Below are 27,504 nucleotides of genomic sequence, written 5' to 3'. Positions count from 1 at the left end.
GGGTCAGGCCTCCTGTGGAACAGATGCCAAGGAGTGTCATAAGCAGGAAAGGATGGCCTCATCGCATAGTTGGGGGTGGGGTGCTGGTCCTGGGCTGCCAGGCAAAGCTCTCTGACCTACTAATAAAGGAAAAGCACTGGCTCATTCTCCTGTTTGCACCTGTCAAGAGGGGGCAGGGGAAGGGTAGCAGAGTGAGGTGTCCTTGTTGCCCATTTCCTGGCAAGATGGTATGCCGGACATGGACAGGAATAGGGCACATTAGTACACAGTGCTAGGTACACAATGATGAACACATGTGCTCTTGACCCTACTTCCCTATTGCTACCTTATCAAATAATCTGCTTCTCAGCTGGAAAATTAGGGCTAAGAAAAGCATGACTATTTATAGAGCATTTATGTGAGCCAGTAAAGCCCTGGGCTTTACGCTAGGATTTAGTTTAATTTCCCAACAACCTTGGGAGGGAGGTGTTATTATCCCCATTCCACAGGCAAGGACGTGAGGCTTGGAGAAGCAGAGTGTCTTGCCCAAGATCAAGAGTGGAGGCAGAAGCAAGCTTTGGAACTAGTCTTCAACACCAAACCTCTGCCCTCCACTTTGACACTACACTGCCAGCCAAGGAGAGGAAAGGAAAAGGCCCCGCAGCTGAGCTGAGCCAGGTGTGGACTTACCTGAGCTCCCCTCATGAAACACTGTTGAACGTTTCCAAAGCTGCTCAGGCCTCCACAGCTCTGCATTTCTGAGCACAGAACAAGAGGGACTTGGATCTAATCTGACACGGGCCTGAGCTTCTGCAGGCTCCTGTGCTTTCCCAGCGATTAGCCCTTCAGGTACAGACGTCATCCTTGCAGACGCACCGTTCATGGTTAAATCTTCCTCTGTCACAGCAGGTTTGGGCCTGTGAATTCAGGCCCTAGAGAACAGTGTATGAACTGGGTCTATGAAATCGATACTGACAGCAGCAAAACTTCCAGGGCAGGAGGGAGCAAAGAAATAGCAAATATTTTTCCAAGTCTCAGCCTTATAATTTTCCTGGAAATTTCCAAGCAGTCAGTCAGCTAGCCATTCAGCTTCTCGGTAGCATGGGGCCCTCCTGGACACTACAGGCAAAAATTCCTCTCTGTGCTCCTCCTTTCGTTCTCTGTTGGAGGCCAGTACTTATGTTCATTGTCCACAGTAACAGGCCAATCATACTCCCAGCCAGGGATAATGAAAATCATATATATTTGGAATCCAATGTGGCACCCTTATCCAGTTATTCCATTTTACAGATGAGGAAAATGAGGCCCCCAAAAGTTAAGTGCCCCAAGAGCAGGGTCTCTGGGTGTGTGTCACCTCACTTTAGGCCCAAGTGATCTCCTTACAAGATCTGTGAATTTTAAGCTATTGGGTTCCCAAAGTAAATGAGACAGGCCAGGGGAAACTAAGCAGACAGGGTCTCAAGCCTGACCAGCCAGGTGACTGGCACAAAGCAACAATGGATATATACTTAACTTGTTGAATGAATGAGTGAATAAATGGATAAATCAGTGCTTCAGAGTTTCCTTTTATCTGTATCAGAGCTGCAGGTAAGACGTCATTAGAAAGAAAGAAAGAAAACTTCCATTATGGGAAATCAAAGTCTGAAAACCACAGAACTAGAGTAAACTATGCTGACCGCCACTCTCCACCCACAATTACTAGTGGATTTTTGATGCAGAGCTCATGTTGGGAGGGTGGAGAAAAGAAGAGATGGGGGAAGAGCCAACCTAAGAAACCCGGAGCCAAATTAATTAATTAAAAAGAAAGCTGGAACTGTGGCTGTCAAGTGGATCACTGGATGCCCTTGATCACTGCTTCACTCTAGTTCAAAAATCCCTAATCTGTAGCTCTTGGACCTTGAGAATACTAGGCAAAGCCTTGTGTATAGGTGTTTTTCTAGGCAGAAGATGCAAAGTCCTCATCAGATTCCCAAAGGAACAAGTAACCTATGAAAGGTTATACTGCACCTTGTCTAAGTCCCTCCCTAAACCTCCACAAACACAAGCAATTTTACTCGTAAGGAGCCAGAACATTTTATAGCCAAGAAAAAAGCAAGACACTTCTGATCTGCACAAAGCTGCACGGCGGGCTTGTGGCAGGGCTAGGATCTGGATCTGGAATTTGTGTGTTGTTCTTTCTAACAAATCAACGGTTCTTAACCGGGAGTCCATGGTTGGGCTTCAAGATCTATAAATCCGCTAAAGTGCATGCAAAATTGAAGGGCTGCATACTTTTGTATGGGAAGGAGTCAGTGCTTTTGCCACATTTTCAAAGGGGGTCTGGGGCCTCAATAAGATTAAGGACCACTGTGATCCTCTCTGTTGGTCCTCGGCTCTGCCTTCTCCGCAGACCCTAAGGAATTCATGGGTAGAGCTGTTTCTGTTCTGAGGCAACTGATCTCTGGTCAGAGTGGGGATGTATGTAGCTGCTCTCGTCTGCAGCATGCAACCAACTCCTAGCATGGGAACACCCAGCACTTTCCCATGAACAGGCTGAGCGACACAGTGTGTATGGCGACAGAATTGAGCGTGCTGAGCAGAAAGGTTACAGAAACTTCTTCGCATCAGCCAAGATGTCAAAGCTGAGACTTCGGACATGCTCAGAACAGTTTTCACCAAGATGGGCTCAATCCCCTGGGATATCGAGGGAGCAGGCAAGCCAGCAAGCACTCAGTTAAATGTCGTCTTAATTTGGAAAGCGCAGAGGGACTTTTTTTTTTTTTTTTTAATCAACAGTCAGCCGGTTCTCCAGCACGAGGAGTGTGATGCAGTGCTCACTTGGAGCCTGGGGGCAGCTCAGAGATTGACAGGCAGCCTCCTTGTCTGTCACCCAACTTCAGCTTGGCAGCTCACTGACCCTACCTCTCCTCTGGCTAAAACAAGAGTGAGATGGCAACCACTACCCATGGGACTCCGGAGAGAACTATATCCCAAAAGGAAGACAGGAGGGGGAGGGAGGTGTTTTAGCATGGGCTCGGCCTGGCACATAGTATGCACCAAGAAAATAGGTCAGCCTTTTCCAGCTCCTACTAAGTATGGAGTATGACGTAATGGGGCAGGGGAGGACGGAGGCATGACCAGAAACACTCATTCAACAAACACTTTGTATTTATTGAGCAATTACTAGGTGTCAGAAGTAGCACTGGAAGTAGCAGTGGGGAGTATACAGAATCATGGATTCGACAAATATTTAAAGCACTTACTATGTGCTAGGTAGGCTTGGTGCAAGGAACTGGGTGGAAAGGGGGCAATGCATAAAATCACTCATTCCTTCAACAGATATTTACTGAACATTTACTAAGTACCCTGCACTGTATTAGCACTGAAGATATAATGAATCGAACAGCCTTGTCTGCACTGTGTCAAGGATCCCTGAAAGCAACATCTCTGGATAAGGGAACTGAGTCAGCACAGCCTCGCACAAAAGTCTCACTGCTGAAGGGCACCAGGTCCTAAAACTTGGGTCACCCTGTACCTAACCCAGGCAGGGGCCACTCCCCTGTCCTCCCCACCTCATATTTCCTTTCAGGGCACTGATGACAACTCATTAACAATGGAATTGTAATGGCGAAAGCACAGCAGTGCCTGGGTCTGTGGATGAAGGCCCACCCCTTGGGGATGGACAGAGACCGCAGTGACTGAACAGCCAAGGATTTCTGGTCCCTTGACAACATTGCTCTCACAACTCTTCCATCCTGCCTTTCCACAAGGAGAGCTTAAAAATATCCTACCTCCACGTTTAGCACCCCAAATTGAATCAGTACTTAACTTGTAATGACTGAGGGGGAAGGAGAGCTGCATCTGGCCCTCAACACGGGACACCCGCTGTCCCACGGCTGTCTGAACTGCCACTCCTTCCCCAGAAGGAATCGGTAAGCCAAAATGAAAAGAGGAGGGGAGGAGACTGGAGAGTAGGGTCCCACAGGAGGACAGGAAATGACATTTTACAGAAGGTGCCCCAGGAAGTTTGATCGGCAATCTGTGTGTGGCTGGGCTCTGTGCTTGGCTCAGGCTGGCAAACATGGGGTTAACCAAGTTCTTTACTACAGGACTTCTTGAAACCTTAAAGATGCTGATGTACACTGTAAATCTATAAAAAAAGGGATGTCTGGTATAGCGTTTCCCAAACTTATTTGACCACAGAAACTTTTTTTTTCTTGCAGAGATTAGTGCATTGTACAGCTTAAAAACCTAACCTTTAACCAATGTGTGTATTGAGCCCCTACTAGCGTGGGCCTTGTGCTAAGTGCTGAGGATACCAGAATACAAAGACAAGGTCCCAGATCCCAAGGAGACATCTGTGGGAGGCAGCCGCATGAGGGGATCAGTGTGGGGGTGGGAAGGCCAGCGTGCAGGGCAGCTCTGGAAAGGGAGTAGCAGTCAGGGGAGACACTAAAGTTGAAAGAAGCCTAGGGCCCCCATGACAAGAGGAAAGTGCTGGAAAAGCGTGGCAGGAGCCACTGGAGGTTGGTGAGAGGGGTGGGCAGCAGAGAAGACAACCTCCACCCCCAACTCCTTCCACTGTTGAACTGGCCAAGCTGGGTGATCTTTCACAACTGAACAGTTACTAGAGGGTTTGGTCCCTCCCACTCCCTACCCTCAACCACATCCATGCTATTGAACTTGGGCTAACATCCAGAAGCCAGGGAATAGCTATTCACAGATTCAGTAATTGGAGTCATTAGCGTTGACTCAGAAATCATTTTTTCCTAAGTCTCTCCCTTGGAGAAGCTTTTAAGACCCTTCAAATTGGTTAATGGAGAGTTTAGAGATGAGGTGGGAGCCTCTGCTTTCAGCTCCCCCTGCCCCACCCCCGGCTCTCCCCAACATACTCAAAGGCAAGAGTGATGAGATAATCCAGTATCTATTTTATTAAACTCCCATCCATTTCTGGCACACCCTTCACAAACAAGGATCTCAAAATCTACACTTTCCTGCTCCAAGCCTCCACTTACTCCCTCACATTGGAGAGATGTGACAGTAACACATAAAGCTAGTGTGAACTGGCAAAACAGAGCCCTGAGCCAGGAGTCAGGGGGCCTGGTCTTCTCCTGGCCTGGTGACTCATAAAGCCATACAACCACGGGCAACAGTCTGCCTCATTGGGCCTAAGTGGTCACCAAGGCCCTTTCTGCAGTGAAATGCCCCCCATGAGCTCTGTAGGGTCAAAGGACATACACCAATGCCTTCGGTCAACAACTGAGAAAACAATGTAGTGGGTCAGGTCACTGCTTCATAAGGGGACACGGCCAGGCAAGGTGACATGGCCAGGACCTGGGTCTTTACACACTTTCTTCTTCTTTACTATGCTGGGGCAGATGCTTAAGTTTCTTTGGGAAGTTGTGTAGATATCTGGCCTCTGCTTTGGGACTCAAGTTGTAACAGAGAAGCCACAGGCTCCATCTTTAGGGCTGAAGTGAGAAGGTCTGAAAAAGTCAAGCAGACATATTAGGTATGTAGGCAAGAAATTCATTCCTCCCAAATCAGTGATGAAGATGATCCTAACTCCACTGGGGACGAACAAAAGTGAATACGGAAGCCCATCTTGGGAATGGCCTGACTCAGTGTTCCTCAAGTTTTAGCCATTCATGGAACCACCATGGGTGGGACCTGTGCTCCCTTTTATCCAATTTCACAATATTTTTCTTTAAATGGATCGTTTTTAATACCTGTGAAACTATAACGTGCTAGTCACATTTTTACATTATATATTAAATATACAAGTACTAAGATAGAAAATATTAGAGTACCTAAAATCCTCTTATGAACCACCAGAAGCACATACGTCAGATGTTGGCAAACATCTGTCATGCAGTCTAAGCCTAAGGAAACTGAGACATGGGAAAGAATATGTAAGTGGTTTACTCAGTCACAGGCTATGGTAAGACTCTGGAACCTTCAGGAGAGTTTTTTACAGGTAACTGAATGAATCCCTTTCGTGCACAGAACCAGAAATAACTATCAATGTTTCCACTGCCCACCTGTGAGGCTACCAACTGGAGGAAAGGTCAAAGTCATTTATTAGCCAGCACTTGAAATTGCTTGAGAACCTCAGCTCTCGCTGGAATGTCCACCTCAGAAAGGGACACTGACACCTATTTTTGTTGCCATCCAACCTGTGCACCCTCCCCACCCCAGCACCAGTAACTATGTCTTATCTTACCTTAGCCAAAACCCAGTCTGACGAGACTCCTTTCCAAAGGGTAGTTGTGTGGGGGAAGAGCTCCCCTGGGACTGGCTCCGAGACGCCCACTTCTACAGAGGAGGCCAAGGTTCCCTGTGCTCGAGGCGTGTGGGAGGCGTGAGGCTCCCGCCAGCAGAGTGTTGAGGCTGCAGAGGGAGGGGCTGGAGAAGGACTTCAATCCTTTAACTGCCAAATTGCTGGGCCCCAGGGCTGTGAGGAGAGGTGAGAGCGACTCTTAACTCATACTGTGGGTTCTTAACTTTGGAGTAAGGACTTCTTAAAGGGCTTGGTTGCCCCTGGCGTTGTTAACCCCGGTCAGCCCGAGTGACTCAGGAGTGAGCACTCAGAGCCCTCGAAGGGTAATTCAGGGCACTGAGGCAATCTCAGGATACGGTCTCTCCTGAAAAATCCTCAGGGAGGCTACCATTTATTCAACACCTGCTGTATGCCAGGTTGTGCCAAGCCCTCTAGAACCATCTCATTTAATCCTTACAACCGAACAAGTAAGGTACTAGTAGTACCCTCATTTTCAGAAGTGAAGAACCACGTCATTTTCAAAGACATGGAGTCCGAGTTCAGTGACATAGCAGGGTTCTTAAAGCTCAGGTTTGTCTGACTCAAAAAGCTGTGCTCTTACCCATTACTGGGGCAAGAAATGCCAAGGAGACCAAGGACTACTGCCACCCCCTTCTCTGTCACAGGGCACTGAGCTCAGGGAAGGGAATTTGTTGGCTCTGACATGCACCTTTAACCACTGCTTCCATGGAAAAGAGGGTCCGCAACCTTTCCCGGGCAGGTTCATTGCCCAGAGCCGCTGACTGCTGATAACATCTTATAGCCTCTCCCAGATTCCTCTGCACACCAAGGCCCTTCTCATAGCAAATTCCCAAGTGGTATCTGCTCTGTGAGTCCTGAAAGGAAAAATAGACAGCTGTACAGATATGCACACATGCAGGAGAGAAGAACTGAAATGCTAAGGCAAGAGGAAGGTGGGGTAGTCGGGCAAGCTGGGGCTTCATCCATATAGGTTCAAGGTCCAGTCCCAGTCCCCCCTGTACCAAGGGATCTCAAGTATGAAAAGCCAGAGGCCCAGAGTGTGCCCAACACAGAGGAGCCGGGGATCCCTCTGCCCAGGGAGATTCGAGTGGCAGTGTGGCAGCCTCTCGCTGAGGCTGATGCTGAAGGCAGACAGAAGTGACGGCCACGGGAACGACCAACCCAACTGTGGGGAACCTGGGAGTCAGGCTCCTAGTTAGGCTAGAAGAGCCAGGACCAGGGTAGAGGCTAGGCTTCTCAAAGGCCCCAAATGCCTTTCTGAATCTCTGCCCAGGGGCTGCAAAACATACACTACAGAGAGTGTCCCTCCTTTGAAAGGTTAAAAGTCTAATAATCCCTTTGCCCAAAATGCTGGATCCTCTCTCCTCTCACTGAAAACTATGATCCTTAGAGAGGCATTAGCAGGTAGGGCTTAAGAGAACAACCTATATAGCCAGACTGTCTGGGTTCCAATCTTGGCTCTACCACTTACCAGCTACGTAACCTCAGGCATATTATTCTATGCCCCTGTGCCTCAGCGTCCTCGTCTATAAAGTGGGAAATAATAATAACACCCACCTGATTGAATTGTTATGAAAATTATGTGTTAATACATTAAAAGTGCTTACTGTTATTATTATTTTCTTATTATTTTAGTTGCCCTAAAGAGATTTTATTTTATTTATTTTATTTTATTTTTTAAATTTTTTTAACATTTATTTATTTTTGAGACAGAGAGAGACAGAGCATGAACGGGGGAGGGGCAGAGAGAGAGGGAGACACAGAATCTGAAACAGGCTCCAGGCTCTGAGCTGTCAGCACAGAGCCCGACGCGGGGCTCAAACTCACAGACCGTGAGATCATGACCTGAGCTGAAGTCAGACGCTTAACCGACCAAGCCACCCAGGCGCCCAGCCCTAAAGAGATTTTAATCTCTCCCTCTTTACTGGAAAATTATTATATTCAAGCACCCAACTTAAAAAAAAAAAAAAAAAAAACTCTGTTGATTCCCAACCATGGTCTCATTTCTCTTCTAATTTCCAGAGTCCAATTTCTTGAGAGAGTTTTTGTAACTTGCAGGGCAAAGTCTATGTAATAAATATGGTGGACTCATGACCGTAGACCAGCTTAGAACACAGCGCTACACATTCCTAAGGCCAAAACAGCCACCCTGCAACACTGCTCAGTACAAACCTACAAAGACACAATTACTCCTGGGGGGTGGGTGTGTGTGTCAGGACCGTGCCCAACACCCTCTGTGCATTTCTCCCAGCATCCTGACCGAAGTGGACCAAGGTGCCCTCAGGCATGTCTAGCACATGAGACAGTGAAGCACACTCAGCCCGAGATAGAGCTGGGACTCCATCAAGAAAGGCAGGCACTGGGGCGCCTGGGTGGCGCAGTCGGTTAAGCATCCGACTTCAGCCAGGTTACAATCTCGCGGTCCGTGAATTCGAGCCCCGCGTCAGGCTCTGGGCTGATGGCTCAGAGCCTGGAGCCTGCTTCCGATTCTGTGTCTCCCTCTCTCTCTGCCCCTCCCCCGTTCATGCTCTGTCTCTCTCTGTCCCAAAAATAAACGTTGAAAAAAAAAAAAATTAAAAAAAAAAAAAAAAAGAAAGGCAGGCACAGAGGCAGTACTAGTTGGTGACACTGGTCCCCTTCTGAAAGCTACTACAGGTAACAGAGTAAAAACAAAAAAGTATTCTGATGCCCAAGAGTCCAATCAGGTACCACTGTGTTGGCCAGAATACACCGAGAATCAGCAGCCCCAGTGCAGGGAAATTCCAGTACATGCACATGGCTTGCTTTAATCCACTACTCCTGATCTTTCAGCACGCAGTGCCCAAAAAAGTCCTGCTCAAGTACATTTCAGGAATACAGCAAACCACAGACGCCTTTTTGGTGACTGACACTGAGGTGAAGCTTTGAGATCACCTGCACTGAAGACACCTGTTTAGTGCAGCATTTCCCAAACCCATCTGACCATGTTTTCCTTCCTATTATAAACACCCCATGAAACTAACACTCTGGGGAACAAACTCACGGTCCTGCAGCCTGGATGCCAAGGCCCCCAGACACCTGCCACCCCTGAAACTGTGCAGTGTCTTCTGACTTCCCCAAACTGCACCATCCATGAGGGTGCACCTTCTCTGTGCTCAACTGACCAAGCACTCACACACCTGCTACCTCAGTTAGATTTTGATCCTCACAACAACACCCGTGAAGCAGTCGACAGGTGAGGCAGTCATTCCATCGCAATTTTCCAGATGAGGAGAACAAGAAGTGACCGGCTCAGGAATATGCTGGTAAGTGTAGCAACTGGCTCTGCAGTGAAACAGGCCCTGCTCTGGAGCATGCAGTCATTTCTGTGGTGCAAATACTCCACCCACAGCTGATTTTAAACTACCGACAGCTCTCACAGATTGCTGTCAGCCAACTCCAGGGCCCCACTAGACCTGCCCAAGGGTCACACAGTAAGTCAGCAACAGTTAAGACCTGAAGCTGGCCCAGCGTTCCTGTCAACCCTCTCCTATGCGCAGCAGAGCCTGGTACCAGTTCCAAGAGTCCCTCTTTCAGCAGACTCGATCCCCAACATGTGTGGACATTGGCAATCCCATACCCCATTGTTGGCCGCAAGCCAAAGGTATTTCACAGCTCTCTGCTCATCCAGGTGTGGCTCCTTGGTGAAAAGCACCCCGAGGAAAGCTTGAGCCTGTGGTTCAGGAGGAAGGAAAAAGGCATTTCCATCACTTTCAGGCCCCGCATACTCTAGGAGCCCAGGAGAGACTCCCCACCCCTACCCTGGGCACTCACCTCTCTCAAGCCTGAGTGTGCAGCCTGCTTAAGCATGGACACTGCCCTCTGGCACTCAGGACCCCAAGTGGAGGCTGGGCCTTGCAACAGGCACCTGGCGTAACGGTACTGAGCCAGGCGGTGACCCTGGCTGGCAGCCAGCTGGTAAAAAAGAACTGCCTGGGACAAAGGGAGAGACACCTAGTCAACTGATACCTCTGCAAGCCAGCCTTCTCTTTGAGCGAAATTTGTAAAAACTATTTTAATTAAATAATACATCATCATTACAGATTCATCAGAAAATAGATAAGCCAAAATTTCAAAATACAGATAAACCAAATATGGAAACATAAAATCCCCCCCCAATCCTGCCTCCTAAAGATCATTCTCTGTTCACTTTTACTTTACAGCTTTGCAAATTTCTTCCCACATATATGTGTATTTATACATGTACACATATACACGCACACACACATATACATATAAATGTGTGTATGTGTGTGTGTGTGTAGGGAGAAACAGTGAGAGAGAGGGAACATTCACACTTTTGTAACCTATTTTTCCATTTAACAATACACCATGAATGTCTTTCCCTGCCAGTAAACATAGATCTAGTGCATCATTTTTTAAAAATGTTTATTTACTTATTTTGAGAGACCAGGGCAGGAGCAGCTAGAGAAGGAGAGAGAGAATCACAGCACAGAGCCTGGCATGGAGCTCAAACTCAGGAACCGTGAAATCATGACCTGAGCCAAAATCAAGAGTCATATGTTCAACCAAATGAGCCACCCAGATGCCCTTGGTGCATCGTTTTTTAAGGCCCACAGAGATATTATTAACCAACATACTACTGAATAACTTCAAGTTGCTTTCCCTTTTTTTTTTTGCCATCACATACAATTCTAAGAAAAGTACATTCTTATATATATATAACATCTTTGCGTACTTATCCTACATTTTTACAATGAATTAATCCATTCATCAAGGTAAGGTTCTAGGTCCTGAGGATACAGCTGCAAAGAAAAAAGACAAGGTCCCTGGCCTCCTTCTGAATCTAAATTCCTGCAAGTTAGAAGCTTCTGTCTTCTTTTTCCCTCATGGCTGGGAGAGAGAAGGTGAACTCTCCCCAAGCCCTCCTGCCGCTCATTTCTGGAGGTCAACTTTGGGCAGGGCAGCTCAGGAGACAGGCCTGGGGACAAACAGGAGGTGCAGTACCTTGCCAAGGTCCCTGGGGGTGCCTCTGCCATGCTCATGACACAAGCCCACATTGTACTGTGCTTTGCTGTAGCCATGGTCTGCTGCTTTCTGGAAGTAGGAAAAGGCTGCCGTGTAGTCCCCATTCCTCATGTTCTCTGTCCCTGTAAGAAAGCACAGAGTGTAAACACAACTTCCTCTGTGAACCTCCCCACATCCTTGGCCAGATCCTCATAAGCTGCTTCCTTTCTTTTTTGTGCTAGACACTCTGCATATGTTTCCAGCCTCCGAATATTTCACTGGTTTGCCAGAGACATCAGTGGGTTCTGCCCTTCTATACAACATCCTCCTCTTGGTACCAGCACCCCAGTTTTCCTTGGAGAGCAGCCCTCCTCCCCGCTGCCCAGTGCTATCAATCGTTGTGCTGTGCTCTTCCCAACCAGTAAGTCCCTCACTCAGGAATCTGAATCCTGATCTGGTTGAGGCAGGAGAGAAAATAGCTTTTGCAGGTTTATTCTGACAGCAAAACTCTGAAGACACTGTCCCTCAGTTACTGCCGCCTGGATCCCCGGACCTTCTCTATTCCTGTCCTGAGATTTGGCAGATCAACAGATCCCAGTAGATTCCTTTTGTGCTTAAGTTAGCCAGAGTGGGCTTAGGCTGCTTGTAATGAACTAGATCGAATTGATAACAGCTGATACTGTTAATCCTGCTTTAGGAGGAAACCGTGAGAGAGAAAGTAAGACAGCTGTGATCTGAACTCAGGTGTGTCCGGACAGCAAAACCCACGTTCCGTTTTATCATCCAAACAAATGAGCAAACAGAAAACACAGACGGGGCTGGGCACAGCCAAGTCCCAACTCAAACCTTTGCTCAAGTTGTCTCTCCTCCCTGGGCTATCTTTCTGCCTCCACCATCAGACTTTCCCATTCTGCCTCTGCTCTGGAAGCTTCAGACCACACTCAGGCTTCAAACACTCTTTTGGTTTTTACTCAGTATACAAGCCTTTTTCCATGAACTAAACTGTTTCCAGAGTACAAGCCCTGTCTCCTCAATTAGACTGCAAAATCCTGGAGGCAGAAGCAGAAAAAGAATGTAGAAGAAATAACTTCGCATAGGGTGAAAACTCTATACAAATGCAAAATATGATGATGGCTTGTGCTCCCTTTGTGTTCTGCCACACTGCTTAGCATTGCTGAATAAATGAATATATGAATGAAGGAATGGGCAAGAAAATCCTCAGAAGAGACTGTCGGCCCATCAAAATCACAAAAAGCTAATGAGGTAGAAGCCAGGTTCCATTCAGCCAGCAGTGAATTAAAGTTACCTCCCTGCTGCCTGAAAATTTGCTGTCCAGGATGCACAGAGCCCTCTGCCCTTGAGAAGACTCAAGAGGGCAAAGGATCCTACCCCTGTCCCCATTGTCCACACTGGCTCCTCGATCCATCTCTCTTCTCTGTCCCCTCTGCCTCTAACCTAGACCAAGCCACCATGACGCTTTGCTATGCCATCAGTAACAGTTCCAACCCAGTCTCCTGTTTCCTCTGGCATGCCTGCACTCCACATTTGTCCACACAACAGCCAGAGAAATCTGAAAAAGTACATCAGATCATGTGACTGCCCTCCTCCTCTTCCACTGTAAAACCCTCCAATGGCTTCTGATCTCCCTTAGAAAATCCACACTCCACAGTGGCTCAGAAGGCCCTGCCTGACCTAGCCCCTTCCTCCTTCTCTCACTTCATCTGTTTCTACTCTCCTGGTGATTTCTAAGTTGCAGCCACACTCACCTTTCTTTTATTCCTTTCACAAGCAAAACTCAATACTGCCTCAGGACCTTTGTACTAGCTGTTCCCCCTGTTTGGAAAGCTATTTCTCTATACAGAAACAAGACTGGCTTGTTTTTGTCAGTCAGGTCTTGGCACAGAGTTCTTCCCATCAGTGAGGACTTCCAAATCAAAAGCTGCTCCTTCCCCGAGTCACTGACACATTCCCCTGTTTACAATTCTAACATTCACCATCATCTGAAATTCTTTTTTATTTATTTGGCAATGTTTTATTCTTCTCCCCCTCAATTCACACGTCAGCTCCATGACAGTAAGAACTCTGTCTCATGAATCACTGTATCCCTGACACCTAAAATAGGGCCTAGAAAAGGTGAATGCTTAACAGCTTTGTGCTGAAAGAATCCCACCTTCTCATACATCTGCCCAATACACTCCAACAGATGCTGTTGGCAGTCTGGGTCGCTGCATTAAAAGGCCTGAAACTTAAGCCAAGTCACTGCAGAGAACAGAACAAATGGTGGAGGGGCATCTAGAGTCTCCAGACGTGGGTAAGAGTTCCTGTCTGTGCATTTGAGAGCCTGCTCCAGACCTTAGGAGTCTCTTCTCACCTAAACGTGTCAGAAAACGCAAGGTATCCTCCCAGATTTCTCTTCTGCTTCTTACACAGTAACAGAATGTTCAGGTAAGCACATGGACATTCAGCTAGAGACTACATTTCCCAGGCTCCTCTGTGACCAGGTGTGGTCAGAGGCCTACATCCTGGACACTGATTTGTGCAACTTTCTAGGTGGGGAAGGAGTAGTCCTTTAGCTTTCCCACCTATCCCCTTCCAGAAAGAAAGCTACAATAGCCAAACAGGACCTTGAGACGGAAGTCAGTTTTAAGAATGGCAGAATCATGAGGATGGGTCCCTGACACCACTGTGCCACCATGCCAGGTCTAGTCTACCTACCCGGGAGAAGATAAATTCTCTCAATTTAAACCACTCCCTGCCCTAACTCTGTTTGACCAACCCCATACCCTTTCCGTTCTCCCATCCGCCTGCCTTGATGCAAGGTCCACCCAGTTACCCAGGAAGTTGAAAGCAATGGAAACACTGAGCTGGAAGAGCTGCTGAATGGAAGTCACAGCCTCCTCGAGGGAAAGAGTTTTTGATTTATCTTGTTCCTGGGGAAGAAATATAAAGACTCATCATGGGAGGGTTCACTCAAACTGCAACCTGCCCAGGGGAATGTGCTGAGGGTCTGGAGGCCACATCTGAACCATACCTGCTTTTGTCCGGTGGGCACAGGCTGGGCTGGCTTTGCCCCGGATCTGAAGCTACTGCTGGCATGCAGGAAGCCGAGATCACTAGGGTCTGCAAGGGAAATGGGTGACACCCAGCCAGGGTAAAGGAGAAAGTGTGGTTTCTCCTTTTCTCCCACTGCCCCAGTCTCCCTGGCCCCTCTGGCCAGCACCACCACCAGAAATCAAAATCATTCAAAGGATCCCAGAAAGCACGGGCCCTCAGAGGAATGACAATTTCCTTATCTGGCAGAAGCAGCAACAAATGTCCATCTGCCCAGTCCCCACCCCCTCTACCTCTGGCTGACTCTAGGTGGTGAAAACATACCTTCTTCAGAGAGACCCTGAAGACCAGATGCCCTCACGGAGCTGTATGAAGAGAGGTTCTCAGGCTGAGTGGAGGGTTCTTCCTGGCCCAGCCTGGGTTCCCTAAGGCCAGTGTGCCTGGGAGCTGGGCCATCAGAGCTGGGGAGAATGTGCCTCCGGAGTGCTGGAAAGACCCAGTAAGAGTAGTCACATCAGAAGGGGATCAGCTCAGTCTGCTCAGGCTCGACTGAGTGTTCCCTGAGGTTCGGGGGAAGAATGTGGAATTTCCTCCTTCACACACCTCCACCTCCTCCTCCAATTCCTTTGCTGGGGTCAAGAGGGGCCTATATTTATGCTGATCTCCTGCCCTAGGTATAAATGCTTCATTTGCCTGAATTCTTCCAGTGGCAAGGAGGCATCTACCTCACTCACAGTTGTAGCCCCGACACCTGGCACTCTATTTGATAGTAATATTGATAATGATTATAAGCATAAGGACAAGACCTTAAACTAATACTTACTGGGCACTTACTGTGTGCCAGGCACTGTTCTAACTCGTTGACAGGTATTAACTCATTTAATCCTCCCAAGAGACCTATGAGGTGGGTTTTATTATTATCCCATCTTATGGATGAAAAAATTGAGGCACGGGGGAGTTAAAAGTGACTTGTTCAGGGACACAAGACTAGTATGCACCAGCTATGGGGCCTGAACCCTGACACTAACTCCAGGGCCTTAACCCCTGGGCTGTATCGCCTGTGTACCATGGTACATAGTAATTATTCAATGAAGATTCACTTAGTAATGAATGACTGACCAGAGAATGACCTGAAGGGTCATGGGTGAAAGGTAAGCAGGAAGCCACACCCAAGATCTAAAGCAACCTCGATCCCTGTGGGGCTCCCTTCATGGAAGGGGAGGGGAGGACATGGGAGGACACTGAGGGGCAGGGGTGGTCCACACCCTGGGTGGGTAGAACTTCCTCACATTCCCCTTCCTCTGACTTCAGATAGGAAAGGCAAGGAGCTGCTGATGGCTCTTTTCCTGAGGTGTGTCCAGAGATGCTTCCTGGCCTAGAAAAACTCCCAGCCTAGCCCTCCTGTCCCTGGGACTGAAAACTCACAGGAGCGCGGATGCCACAAGGGAGATGAGAGGAAACAGTCCAGGGGTCTGCGCCAAGAGCGGTGCTCTGCTTGTCGAGGTCCTGCTGGCAGGGATGACTGGAAGTGGATCTGCCTTGCCAGCTGCAGGGCCAGCACGGCCAGAGTGCCCTGGGAAAGACAGCACACTGGGGACCCAGCTTTGCACCAGTTACCTCCTTCAGTCTCACCCTTCAGCTCAAATGCCACTTCCTTGGGAAGCCTTTCCTGACTCCTGGCTGAGGCCAACTAATACCCTCCCGGTGCCCAAACTTGCCTGGTAGAGCCCTGATCACACTGGTACTTAACTAATCACCTCGACAATTATTTAGCTAAGGTCTGTCTCTCCTGTTAGTCTCTAAGCACCATGAGGACAGGAATCATGTCTGTTTTGTTCACCCACGTATCCCTGGAGCCTAGGAGAACGCTAAGATGTAGCATTAATAAATACACACATGTATTTATTACATGCATAAGGAGTGAATGAATAAAGTCTAAGCAGGCAAAAAGATAATGTGGTAAGCTGGGGCTTGGCCACAAATGCAGTGACAGGTCAGGGCTCACCATCAAGTTCATTCTCTTTCTCTGGCCTGAGGCACAACTCTTCCTTTCTCTCTGACCAAGCCACCCCACCACAGACACATTCACACATACAGGCTTGTTGAAGGTGTCTCTTCTCTGACAGGTGTGTGGAAAACCTAAGCTAGCTCCTAGCTCAGAGACTGCTTGGTTTTCCCTGCCCCTTCCTGTCCACACCCAAATACCTGTTTATTACAACAGGCACTGGGTACACTGGGAAAGATGATAGTCACGTCTCTGTCCTTACGGACTTTATATCTTCACTGAGGGAGAAAGACAAAATTCACGTACACAGAGAAATAAATATAATAACAACAAATTATGCTAAATGTAAAAAAAAAAAGAAAGAAAGAAATCAGGAGTTTACACAGAGCATAAGACGGAGGTTTGACAAAATAGGGCATTAAGGATAGCCTCTCTGTAGGCATGATGTGTGAGCTGAGGCCGGAAGGAAGAGAAGGTGCCAGCATGTAAATAACAGAGACGTGTATCCAGAATACTGGGACAGCTCGTACCCTTTCACAAGGGCAACAGTGACACAGCTGAGGGACAGCATCAGGACGCCCAGAATCCAAGCCCAGATTCTAGGACTCACTGTAGAATAGCTCTAGGGCTCAGATCTTTGACAAAATGAGAAAATGTTCCCCTCTCCAAAGTATGTTATACCCCTAGTTCACAGCACCAGAGAGAAGTGGCCCTACCATGGAGACATTCCAGGCTCCATTCCGCTGATGACACCAATTTACAGATAAGACAACTGATGCTCGGGGAAGTCAAGTCTTGCCTAAAGCACACAGCATGAAAGTGACAGGGATGAGATGTGACAGAAATGAGAGTGATGTGTGCAGAACCTGGATGACAAAGATTCTGCCTTCTTGGACCTAATGTTCACTACTGAGCACCTAACTTTATACATCAGAGTCAACAAATATTTATTGTTCTGTACTGGGATCTGTACTAGGTGCTTTTACAAAGCCACACTAAGTATAGCAACCAATCTGTAGAGCATGGTAGCTAAGAGCATGAGCTCCAAAATAAAACCTGGTTTCTCTACTTAAGAGCTGTATGGCCTTAAGCATGTTACCTAAAGGTCCAGAGCCTGAATTCCCTTATCTATAAAACAGAGATTATATTTCCCTCGCAAGATTTTTATAAGGATTAAACAAGATAATGCATACATAATATTCTACATTAATATATAACATGTTAGCTATTTAGTATTATTCATTGATAACATCTACCTTGTTCTCAGCTGTGTCACAAGTGCCTAACAAAAATGCCTGGCTCAGAGAAGGTGTTAAATAAATGTTTACTGAATGAAAGGAGAAATAGGGCAGAGGGGAAGAGGAGCCGCAATATCTCCCCCAAATATGCCCCAATGACATGGGTTACTCACATTTTGAGTGTGGGGACAATGATGCCCTAGCTCTTGTTTCTAGGCTTTATTACCATGCAGGATCATTCTCATCCACACAGAAGGTCAAGGACAGAGCTGGGAAGCCTTACCCATGATATGGCATCCCACAAGGTGTTTGGGGAGACACGGGCAGACATCCACTGGAAGGCATCCTTCCATCCATGAGACCTTGGGCCCCTGTTCGTGCCTGGGCCTGGGCCATGGGGGCCTGACCTAGATGAGGCAAGAAAAGCTATCAAGTTATATCCCAAGTGGAAGGAGTGGGGGGTAAGGGGAAGGGATGGGTGAAGGAATGGTAATATCTCACCTGTCAAAGCTGGGGACAGGGACCAGCAGAGTGGAGGAGGCAGCCTGAGGCTCATTTGGGTTGGTAGACTTTGGAGTCAGCCCCCGGAAGCCGGGTCCCAGCAGACGGGGAAGAGCTATGTATAATAACAAAGATCAATCATCTCAACATGAACGGCCCCACCAATCTTCCCTCTGTTCCTTGACAGAGCCCCACTCCTGGAACCCAGGAATCACTGGCATCTGCCACTGCGTAAGTTCTTAAACAAGGACATAAGTGGGAATCTTTTGCCTAGTACAGTTTCTGAGGTGCCACCCAGGCCAATAAACCAGGATCATCCAGGGCATATTCTGAAAATGCTCCCCGGGTGACTCTGATGTCCTCCCAGGGCTGACAACCACCATTATGAAATTACCAGACATTCCTACGCAAACTCTCGCTCAATGTTTGGAGCGCCCTGACTCTAAATCTTGCCTCTTTTCATTGGTTCCGCACTCCATTGGCCACTACCCACCTTTCACGAATTCGGAACACCAGCCATTTGACCCCTCCCCCTTTAGATAGCCCCACCCATCTCCGTGGCCCTAAGCTCCACCCTCTTCCCCACGATCCCCATTCACACCTCAAATTCTAGCAGCCCCTGACCAGCAGGCGTAGCCCCGCCCCCGTGGGCCCCGCCTTTCCTCAGCTTTAACCCAGCCCGCTCAGGCTTCGGCTCAGTCCTCCGGCCCGCCCTTCTCCAGTTCGGAGTTTCAGCTGCTTCTCGACGCGCGGCTCCGACGCCCCCTACCTCTGCCCAGGAGTCCCGGGAGGCGCCACATGTCGTCGCCAACAGCATAGAGAGCTCGCAGTTCAAAGAGCGAGGCCAGACCTACGGGCGGCGGCTAGAGAGGCCGCTGTCGCGCCCTCCGAACGGCCGAGTCCCGAGGAAGCTTCCAGCCAGCCAATTAGAAAGGAGCCTAGCCGGAAGACCGGCGCTGCGCGAAAGGAAGTGGGGGCTGGCTGGGAGGTGAACTGCGGCAAGGGCATGGACGTGGGCCCGGCCTACCCTGGAAGAGGCGTCGCTTGCTGCCCGCAAGAGAGTGGGGAGAACGCTCAGCGGTGGGGGGGTGGGGGTGGAGTCGCAGGTGGCGAAGCCGAACCGAGTCGGAAACTGGACTGTGGAGAGGCGGGGCTAAGGGCGGCCTCGGTAGCGCAGGACGACCTTGCAGACACCGTGGAGACGCGAAAAGGGGAATAGTGTACCCCAGCCCCGCGCCTGGACGAGGCGGTAGTAAGCAGGGCCAGTGGGCGGAGAGGAGCGCTAGGGTCCAACAAGAGAGGCCCGTAGTCCGCGCTTTTCCAGTCCAAGGCCCTCGACTAGGAGATTCGGGCTGGGACCGACGGGGTAGGCGTTAAAAAACTGCGCAAGCAGCGTTGTGATTCCGGGGTTCTAGCTCTGGCTCATCTTGTGTGTACCGTGCAGCCACCGTACGACCTTTTCCCCTGTCTGAGCCTCAGCTTGCGCCATGATAGGATCAGATAGATGGAGGGATCTCGAGTAGTCCTTCCTGGCGCTACAGGAACAACTTGAGTTGCTTTCGAAATACCTAAGAGGAGACCGTCCCCCCACCGACCCCCCAACACCTGTTAATCAGAGCCCTCATGCTCAGACCCAGCCAGTGTTATCTATGCATTCTTTGGTGTGGAAGAGAATGGTTCTTCTTTCACCAAATGTGAATATATGAAATAAAGGACTTCAAGTTCAAATCTAAGGTACTTAGACATCCTTCCTCCTTCTTTCCCCCAGGTACATGACTTCTGGTTGGGAAGAAGTCTACACCTGGGCTAACAGCTTACTGGGGTCACCTTTTAGACCTGGTTTTGTGATAGGACAGTTGTATTTGTTCACCAGTTTTTGAGCCATGTGGCAGTCCCCATCATAGAAGCTGAGAAGACAGATGAGTAAAGAGCATTTGTGGCCTCGAGGAACACTTGGTCCGGTGTTTTAAGAATGGCCTCTGGAGTTCCACAATTGCTTTGAAAAATAGCTTTCTTACTTCCTAGCTATGTGTTCTATAGCAGTTAACAATCTTAAGCCTCAGGTTCTTCATCTATAAAATAGGAGGAAAAAATACCTCATGAAATTGTTGTGAGGATTCAATAATGCATTTAAATGGTTAGCAGAGCCCCTAGCACATAGGAAGAACCTAATAAATGTAAGTTGCTATTAATTGCAGTGGCAGAGGAGGTGAGTAGGGAAAAACAATAGATCTGTTGCAATCGAATCGTGAATACTGGGCTATGGGATACTGAGGAAAGATTCAAAAAAGTCATTGCATTTGAGCTGCATCTTTACATATGAGAAAGAGTTTCCTAGGTGGAGAAGGGAGAAAGCCATTGCAAGCAGAAAAAAACAATAAATAAAGGCCTAGGAGTACAAATATTGGGAAACTGGGTTCAGAGATACACTTGCTTTGGGATTCGGGGCAGGCACCTTTCACATTCCTTGTGTTGCTGCCCCAAAATAGCTGATTTGGGTCTGTTCTTTGTCCCTGGACTTCTGCACCTTAATTCCTGCCAGCTTGTCTGCAGTTGCTTTCATGCCCTGAGGCTCGGCCACATCTAGCTCTTCAGTGAATACTCCCCAACTACTGGAGCCCTCGCTGCTCTCCGCTTTTCCCAGTTCCTTACCACTTAATTTATTGCCACACAATTTAGCAGTAATTATATGTTGTCCTGTTATTTAATTGTCTCATTTGTGTAAGTCTAGTCTCCCCAGTTCTTTCCCCCGGGGCAGGGATGGCATTTTCCCATTTTGTGTCCCGCATAGAGCTTGACACAAACTGTCAAACCATGTCTGTTGACTGGACACCTTGTGCTGATGATAGTTACAGACAAGAGCACCAGACCCCAATCAGGGATTTATTGATTTGGGTAGGAACATATTCATTCCATATACAAACATTGAAGGGCCCTTCATGTTTGAAGCTGGTTGAAAAATTGTGAAGATGAGGTGTCTGTTTCCACGTGTAAAATGACATTATGACATCTGTTCCTAGAAATCTAAACAACTAACCACTGTGTAGATGGCAAGGGCAGCTGAAGTCTCACTGGCACAGCAGATCACCTGTTCAGTGTTGCCCAGAGGAGCGCCATCAGAATGACAACTTTGTTCCCGTGCCTTTGGCTTTGCTAAAACCATTGGCCATTCTCTTCTTCAGCTCCCAAGGTTGCTCCCCGTTGTTGGCTTGTGGCCCAGTCAATTTGACCCAGTCCTTCTACAGAGATAAGCTGTCTAACTTAACATCAGGAACCTACTGCCCAGATAGCCACTTCATTACCTTTTGTTCATGACACTGTATACTCATCACAGCCAGTGTTCCAGACATTTTTTGTTGTTGAGTCTCAGTTTACATTAATCAAATATTTTCGTGCTTATTCTGTGCTAGAGAATGTCCCGGTATATAACAATTTTTAAAAAATGGATGTGGTCCCTGCCTTCACAGAGAAAATAGTCTAGCAGGGCAGACACACTCAGTAGACAAATAAAATACAGAATGGTGTCTTGGTACAGCATACAAATTCTCTGAAATTTAGTGGCTTAAAACAATTATTATCTCTCACAGTTCTGTGAGTTGACTGGGCTCAGCTGGGCAATTCTGCTGGTCTCACTTCAGGTCTCTCGTGAGGTGGCAGTCAGACGGCACCTGAGCTGCAGCTGGAGTCCTATGAAGGCTCAACCAGGACACTGGAACAGCTGAGCCTCTTTCCTTCTCCATGTAGTCTCAGGGCCGTCCCAACTGAGTGGCTGAACTTAAATGGTGGCTCAGAGCTTCTGAATGTACAAAAGTGTAAGCTGCCAGGCTTCTTGAGTTTTAGACCTGGAACCTGCACCTATACCCTGTTGGCTAAAGCAGCAATCAGTGCAGAGGGGAAGACAAATGTTAGGAAGTGTGGTTTTTTGGAGACCATCAAGAGCTTTAGTGGGGAAAGTACAGGTGCTATGAGAACACCTAGGTACGGGAGGTGGGAAGACTTCCTGGAAGCAATGACATCTTGACTGATGAGCCTGAATGATGAGGTCTGGGATCTAGCGAGATGAAGAAGGGAAAGGGCAACAGTTCAGGCAGGGAAAATTGCCGGTGCAAAGTCTCAGAGAGGCAAAGAGAGCACAACTTAAGAGCAGTGTGGCTGTAGCTGGGTGGGGAGTGGGACAGTGGGGGAAGTAGGCGAGGGGGTGGTATGAGATAGGGATAGCCCTTTAATCTGGAGAGATAAATAGCCTGATCATAACGTCTGGTAAGCCCCCCTCCCTGAAGATGTCTGGACTCTGTCCTGAGGGCATGGGACACCAAGGAAGGAAGCAAGGGCATGATCAGACCACAGAGATCCTAAAGAGGCTACCAGCTACTGTGTGGGGAATGGATTAGAGGAGTTAAATTCTCATTTGCATCCAGACCCATCCAGTGACCTCACCTGTCTCCAAGAAGACTGAGTCATCACCTCAGCACTAACATTAGTTCTTGTTGCTTTTTATTAGTGGGAATGTTTTTTAAGATTTAAAAAAAATTTTCTTAACATTTATTTATTTTTTAGAGAGAGAAAGTATGCACGCAAGCCTGAGTGGGGACAGGCAGAGAGAGGGAGACAGAGGATCCGAAGTGGGCTCCATGCTGTGAGTGCAGACCCCAATGCGGGCCTTGATCTCACAACCGTGGGATCATGACCTGAGCTAAAATCAAGAGTTGGCTGTCCAACCAACTGAGCCACCCAGGCGCCCTTAAGATTTATTTTTAAGTAATCTCCACACTCAATGTGGGGCTTGAACTCATAACCTCAAGATCAAGTGTCACATGCTCTACTGACTGAGCCAGCCAGGTACCCCTATTAGTGGAAATTTTTATTAGAAATGCCAGGTCCTTTGTACAAGTTTTTTGTTTTTATTTTAAAATGAACATGTCATAGGAAGTCTTCTACCTGGTAGAATTTGGACATAAGGTTGGCCAGGTGATCAAACAATTTGTGCTTAAGTGTAAAGTGTGTTAAGGAAGAGCTTGCCTGCCAAGGACAGGGAGCAGGCCAGATTCAGTGGACTTTACCCCTCAGTTAAGTAATGGTCAGTTAAAAGAGCCCCTATTCTAGGAAAAAGTCAAACAGTACTAAAAGGCTTAAAAAAATTATAAAATCTTTTCCCTCACTCCTCATCTCTAAGATGGGAATGACAATTGTAGGCTTCTCGTGAGATAACGGTATATAAATTGCCTGGCACATGGTCAATAAAAGGTGATGAAGAAGGTTCTAACTTGAGAGCTGCTGTGAGTACAGCTGTGGATGTTTAGTTGCACACTAGACAAATAAATGTAAGGCATGAATAGGAGAGGAAATGACAAGAACATAGACTCATTTGGAGAGGTCTGTCTCTTCCCTTTGTTCTAAGGCCAAACTCTGCTCTGAGTCCCATTCTCTTCCTGCCTCTTCTAGAACCTTGTCACTATAATTAACCTGACCCTCATGCCAAAGCATATGTGTCTCTACTGGTTATTTTCTTTGAGCCTATGAAATATACAAGAGCCTTTCCTATCTTGGGAGGAAAATCCTTCATTTGATCCTCCTGCCCTTTTCAGCTACCATTCTGTTTCATTCTCTCTACTGCCAGATTTCTTAATTAAGTAGCACACACACTGCTTCCTATAACTTCACGACTCCTTTGCTTTTCAGTTTTGTCTCCCAGCTTCCATCGCTGTTCTTCTGACACAGCTGTCAGTGCGGTCGTCAAAGACCACCTCATTAACCACCAGTGGGCCTTTGCTCAATCAATCTCCTTGGCCCAGAGCACTTGACTCAGTTGACTGTCCACTCCTTAATTCTCACATACAAAACCACCTCATCATCCCACTTCCTTATTTCTGTCAATTGTATCATTTCCCCAAGCCATTCAGGAAAGAAACCTTGAACTCAGGGTTGGCTCAACTCCCTTCTCTGCCCTCCCCCACATAAGTTTTGACTTTTACTGCCAGTATTAGAAATTCATTAAGCTAGTTTTTTAGAAAAATTTGATCAGGATATGGAGGAGCGGAGGGACATTTAATGGACCCTAAAGACAGGATATAGTTGGAATCCAGGAAAGACCAGGACTGTAGACTTAGGAGTCGATGAAGTGAGCCTTCTCTCTCTAGCTTTCTTTCTGGAATTCTCATGATCTTCACAGACACCCCAAAGGTGCTAGATACTCCCACACCTACTTAGTCCCCAGGGCCCATCAAAAATCACCATCTTTTGCATCAGGCCCTTGAATCTGTCTTCTCCCCAGCTTCCCTTCTACTGCATTTCCTGTGTTGGTTTACCTTCTGATCATTCTGTGTCTCCCATTGCCTCTTCCTCCTCCTGTCCCTGAGTCCAAGCATTGCCCATGTTTCAGTTCTCTGTCCAATGCCCTTTTCTTGAACTCTCTTCTGTGTTGTTGACTCCTAAAGGAGAGGAGACTCTAGGGGCGCAGGGGTGGCTCAGTTGATTGAGCATCTGACTCTTGGTTTCGGCTCAGTTCATGTTCTCATGTTTCATGAGATAGAGCCCTGCATTGGGCTGCAAAAAGACAGTGCAGAGCCTGCTTGGGATTCTCTCTCTCTCCCTCTTTCTCTGCCCCTACCCCCCTCGTGCACGCACACGCGTGTGTACACGTGCCCACATGTGCACGTGTGCGGACTCTCTCAAAATAAATAAATAAACTTTATATTTAAAAAAAAAAAAAGGAGAAGAGAGTGGTTAAGAGTTTGGATTCCAGAGTCCTAGTGGCCTGCGTTTGAATCTCCCACCATTTTCTAGCTGTGTGAACTTGGGAAAGTGACTTGAATTTTTTGAGCCTAAATTCCTCATCTGTGAAATGGGGATACGGGGATAGTACTGGTACCTTCCTGACAGGGTTGATGTGAGGATTCACTGAGCCATCACATGTAAAGTGCTTAGTTAGCATAGCACCTGGCACACAGAAAGAACTCAATAAATGGCAACAATTATTAGGCTTAGCCTTAGCCTTGTTCTTTTTCCTGAGTTCTAGCCTGACATCATCTGCTAGACTTTTCCATTAGATGTCCTGCTGTGACCTCAGATTCACCTGTCAGAATTCTCTGGATACTGCTAGAAGATGCAGATTTCTGAGAGCTGGAGGGTGGAGGGGACCTGAACAAAGAAAGGTGGTCTCATCGAGTCTTTGAAGGAACCCCCACCTAACCTCAGTCAGGCCTCAGCAGAGAAGACTCTAAACAGTTTCCCTGTAAGCCTTCAGACCCTTTGCCGGCTGACTCTTGGAATCTAGGAGAGCAGGCAGGGCTGCCATTAAGAGAGCAAATGAAGGCTGTGAATCCAACCTTTAAAAAAAAAAAAAAAGCCCTGGGGGTGGTGAGAGGAGATGTAGCGGGATCAGTGGAGCTTTGAGGTGGGTGTGAAAGGTGAGAACAGCACCCTCAGGGCGCTGAGGCTGGCTTAGGCAGGGGCCTCCCTCCACTGCCTGGGATTTGGCAGCTCACAAGCCAGAGGCACTCCTGTTTTTAGCTGAGCTTTTGCAGATCTCCTTTGCCACCCTTGTGAACATTCCTCATTAAGCTCAACGTGGGGAGCAGGGTGTACAGCTTTCACCCGCCCTTCAGCCCCTTGCTCCTACCTGCCTCTCTGCTTCTGGGTGGCAGCATTCCTACTGCATTTGTGGGCAGGGGACGGTATCCTCAGAGCTGTTTGCTCTGAGCCAGAGTGGCCAAAGAGGTAAGAGCTCTGACCCTAAAGCAGAATGTGTCTCTATTTGAAGGCCCCTGTTGGAAGGAACTGGTGAAACAGTATAAAAGACTCAAGATTCCCTCAGGCCTCAGGGTCCCACCAGCCATGCTGGGTGATTCACAACAAATAGAGGTCCTAGGCCAGTCACTGTTCCAGGGCTTGGGCTTGCAATAGGAGAGGCTCCTGGCCCCATGGGGCAAACTGTTCAGGGGGTGGTGGACATTAAACATAACAAAACTGATGATACATTCCATCTAGGAGCACTGCTAGCAAGGAGAAGCCCAGCTGCTATGAGAACAGAGGGCAGAGATTACATTTGGGGAGGGGAAAATCAGGGAGAGTTTCCCAGATGATGTGCCAAGTAAATTCGGGCTCAAAGAAAGGACAGGCTGGTTTGAGGTGGAGGGTGGAAAAGAGCCTTGCAAGCAGATGAAACGGTACACGCAAAGGTCCTGAGGCAGAAGGGAACTAGGCTTTTGGGTGGTTAATGCAGCCAGCAGAAGCTCAGTAATGAAGGGGGACAGTGGCCTCTTGAAGGCCGCAGAGCTACCAGCATGGGTTATGCAGAGCTTTGCAGACTACGATGAGAATTTGAGCTTTTATCCTAATGATGATAATGAGCGTTCAATTTTATGTATACGAGTGCTCTACTAAGTACTTTACGTGCGTTTTCTCATTTGCTTTTCATAAGTCCCCTTGGAGGCTGGTGCTATTATTCCCATTTTACAGATAATGAAACCATGGCCCCGGGAAGTTAAATTGCTCAAGATCACACAGTTGGCACGGCAGAGCTGGGATATGAACCCGGATATCAGGATCCAAAGCCTGCCCTCTTAATGTCTGCACGGCCCTCGGCTGAGAGCTGAGAGCTAAGGATGGCCTTTGAGCTCAGTTCCATCTTCCTCAGACCTAGGTTCCTCTATCGCCGCACGCATGTCCCCGATCCTTCTGCCCAGAAACCCAGGCAGAGGTTTGTTTTGGCCAAAGGAGAAGCGGGCCGCGCCGCGGATTCGCCCCCCCGCCCGGCCCCCACGGAGGCGAGGGGCTGGCTGGGGCGCGGGCGCCGCGGAACCGCCAAGCGCGGCCGCAGTGCGGAGGGCGCTGGCGGGTGCGCGCTAGCGCTGCCTGGCAGCTGTGAAATCTGGAGGTAATGGACCCCAGAGAGGAGCGTGGGGCGGGCGCCCCTCCGCGTCCGGCAGGGGGCTCCGTCTCCCCGTGATCCCGGGGCCGAGCGCCTCAACCCCGCCGCCCGGATCACGTTCCCTCCAGCCTTGAGGGGGAAAACAACGTTCATTTCTGATTAAAAATGACTATTTTTTAAATGGGCTTCATTCTTTATTTCTTTCTGTCCTCTCCCTGGGCCAGAAAGAGGCGGAAAGCGACACTGAGAATCCATTCCAAACGAGCAGCCAAGAGGAGACGCGGCAGCTCCCAGATGTTGATGTTTTGTTTTTTGACATAAATCTTTGCACTCATATGGGAGTTTTCATTGATTCATGTTCCCATCTGCTGAATTTCCTCTTATTTATTTAATATGGCTTTTTGGGGAAATCTTGCTCCGAAGCTCTGGAGGAGCGTAAACTGTGGCAACCGCTGCACCCCATCCTCCCGCCTCCAAACGTTGGCTTGCTGGGGGCAAGGGAGAGGCAGTGGCACCCTGCAGAAAAGGCCTGCTTCACGTTCTCATCTTGGGGGACAGGAGCCCTAGGCACGTGCTAACGTGACTGTTCCCGTGC

At 48.2% G+C, this 27,504-nt stretch overlaps 1 protein-coding gene across 4 annotated transcripts; it reads right to left on the bottom strand.

Moving 5' to 3' along the window:
• Positions 1 to 4,866: 4,866 nt before the first annotated feature.
• DELE1 (DAP3 binding cell death enhancer 1) lies at positions 4,867 to 18,982 on the bottom strand. 4 transcript variants are annotated; one of them, XM_047086131.1, is made up of 13 exons: positions 18,810 to 18,982; positions 18,041 to 18,155; positions 17,823 to 17,946; positions 15,722 to 15,869; positions 14,621 to 14,782; positions 14,277 to 14,365; positions 14,079 to 14,175; positions 11,246 to 11,388; positions 10,052 to 10,210; positions 9,858 to 9,950; positions 6,948 to 7,113; positions 6,182 to 6,363; positions 4,867 to 5,444 (listed from the first exon to the last, which is right to left on the bottom strand). In XM_047086131.1, the coding sequence occupies exons 1-13, from the start codon at positions 18,838 to 18,840 to the stop codon at positions 5,424 to 5,426; spliced, it is 1,530 nt and encodes a 509-aa protein (XP_046942087.1). In that variant the 5' UTR covers positions 18,841 to 18,982; the 3' UTR covers positions 4,867 to 5,423. The 4 variants fall into 4 exon arrangements, with proteins under 4 accessions (XP_046942087.1, XP_046942077.1, XP_046942094.1 ...); XM_047086121.1 differs by having other exon boundaries at positions 6,182 to 6,412; positions 18,810 to 18,981; XM_047086138.1 differs by lacking the exon at positions 4,867 to 5,444 and adding an exon at positions 5,452 to 5,849.
• Positions 18,983 to 27,504: the final 8,522 nt, after the last annotated feature.

Source organism: Lynx rufus, unplaced genomic scaffold (genome assembly GCF_022079265.1).
Source record: "Lynx rufus isolate CCGP_SWC_20201006 ecotype Redwood Valley unplaced genomic scaffold, mLynRuf1.p SCAF_1, whole genome shotgun sequence".
NCBI lineage: Eukaryota > Metazoa > Chordata > Mammalia > Carnivora > Felidae > Lynx > Lynx rufus.
This window is presented reverse-complemented; position numbering and strand designations above follow the sequence as displayed.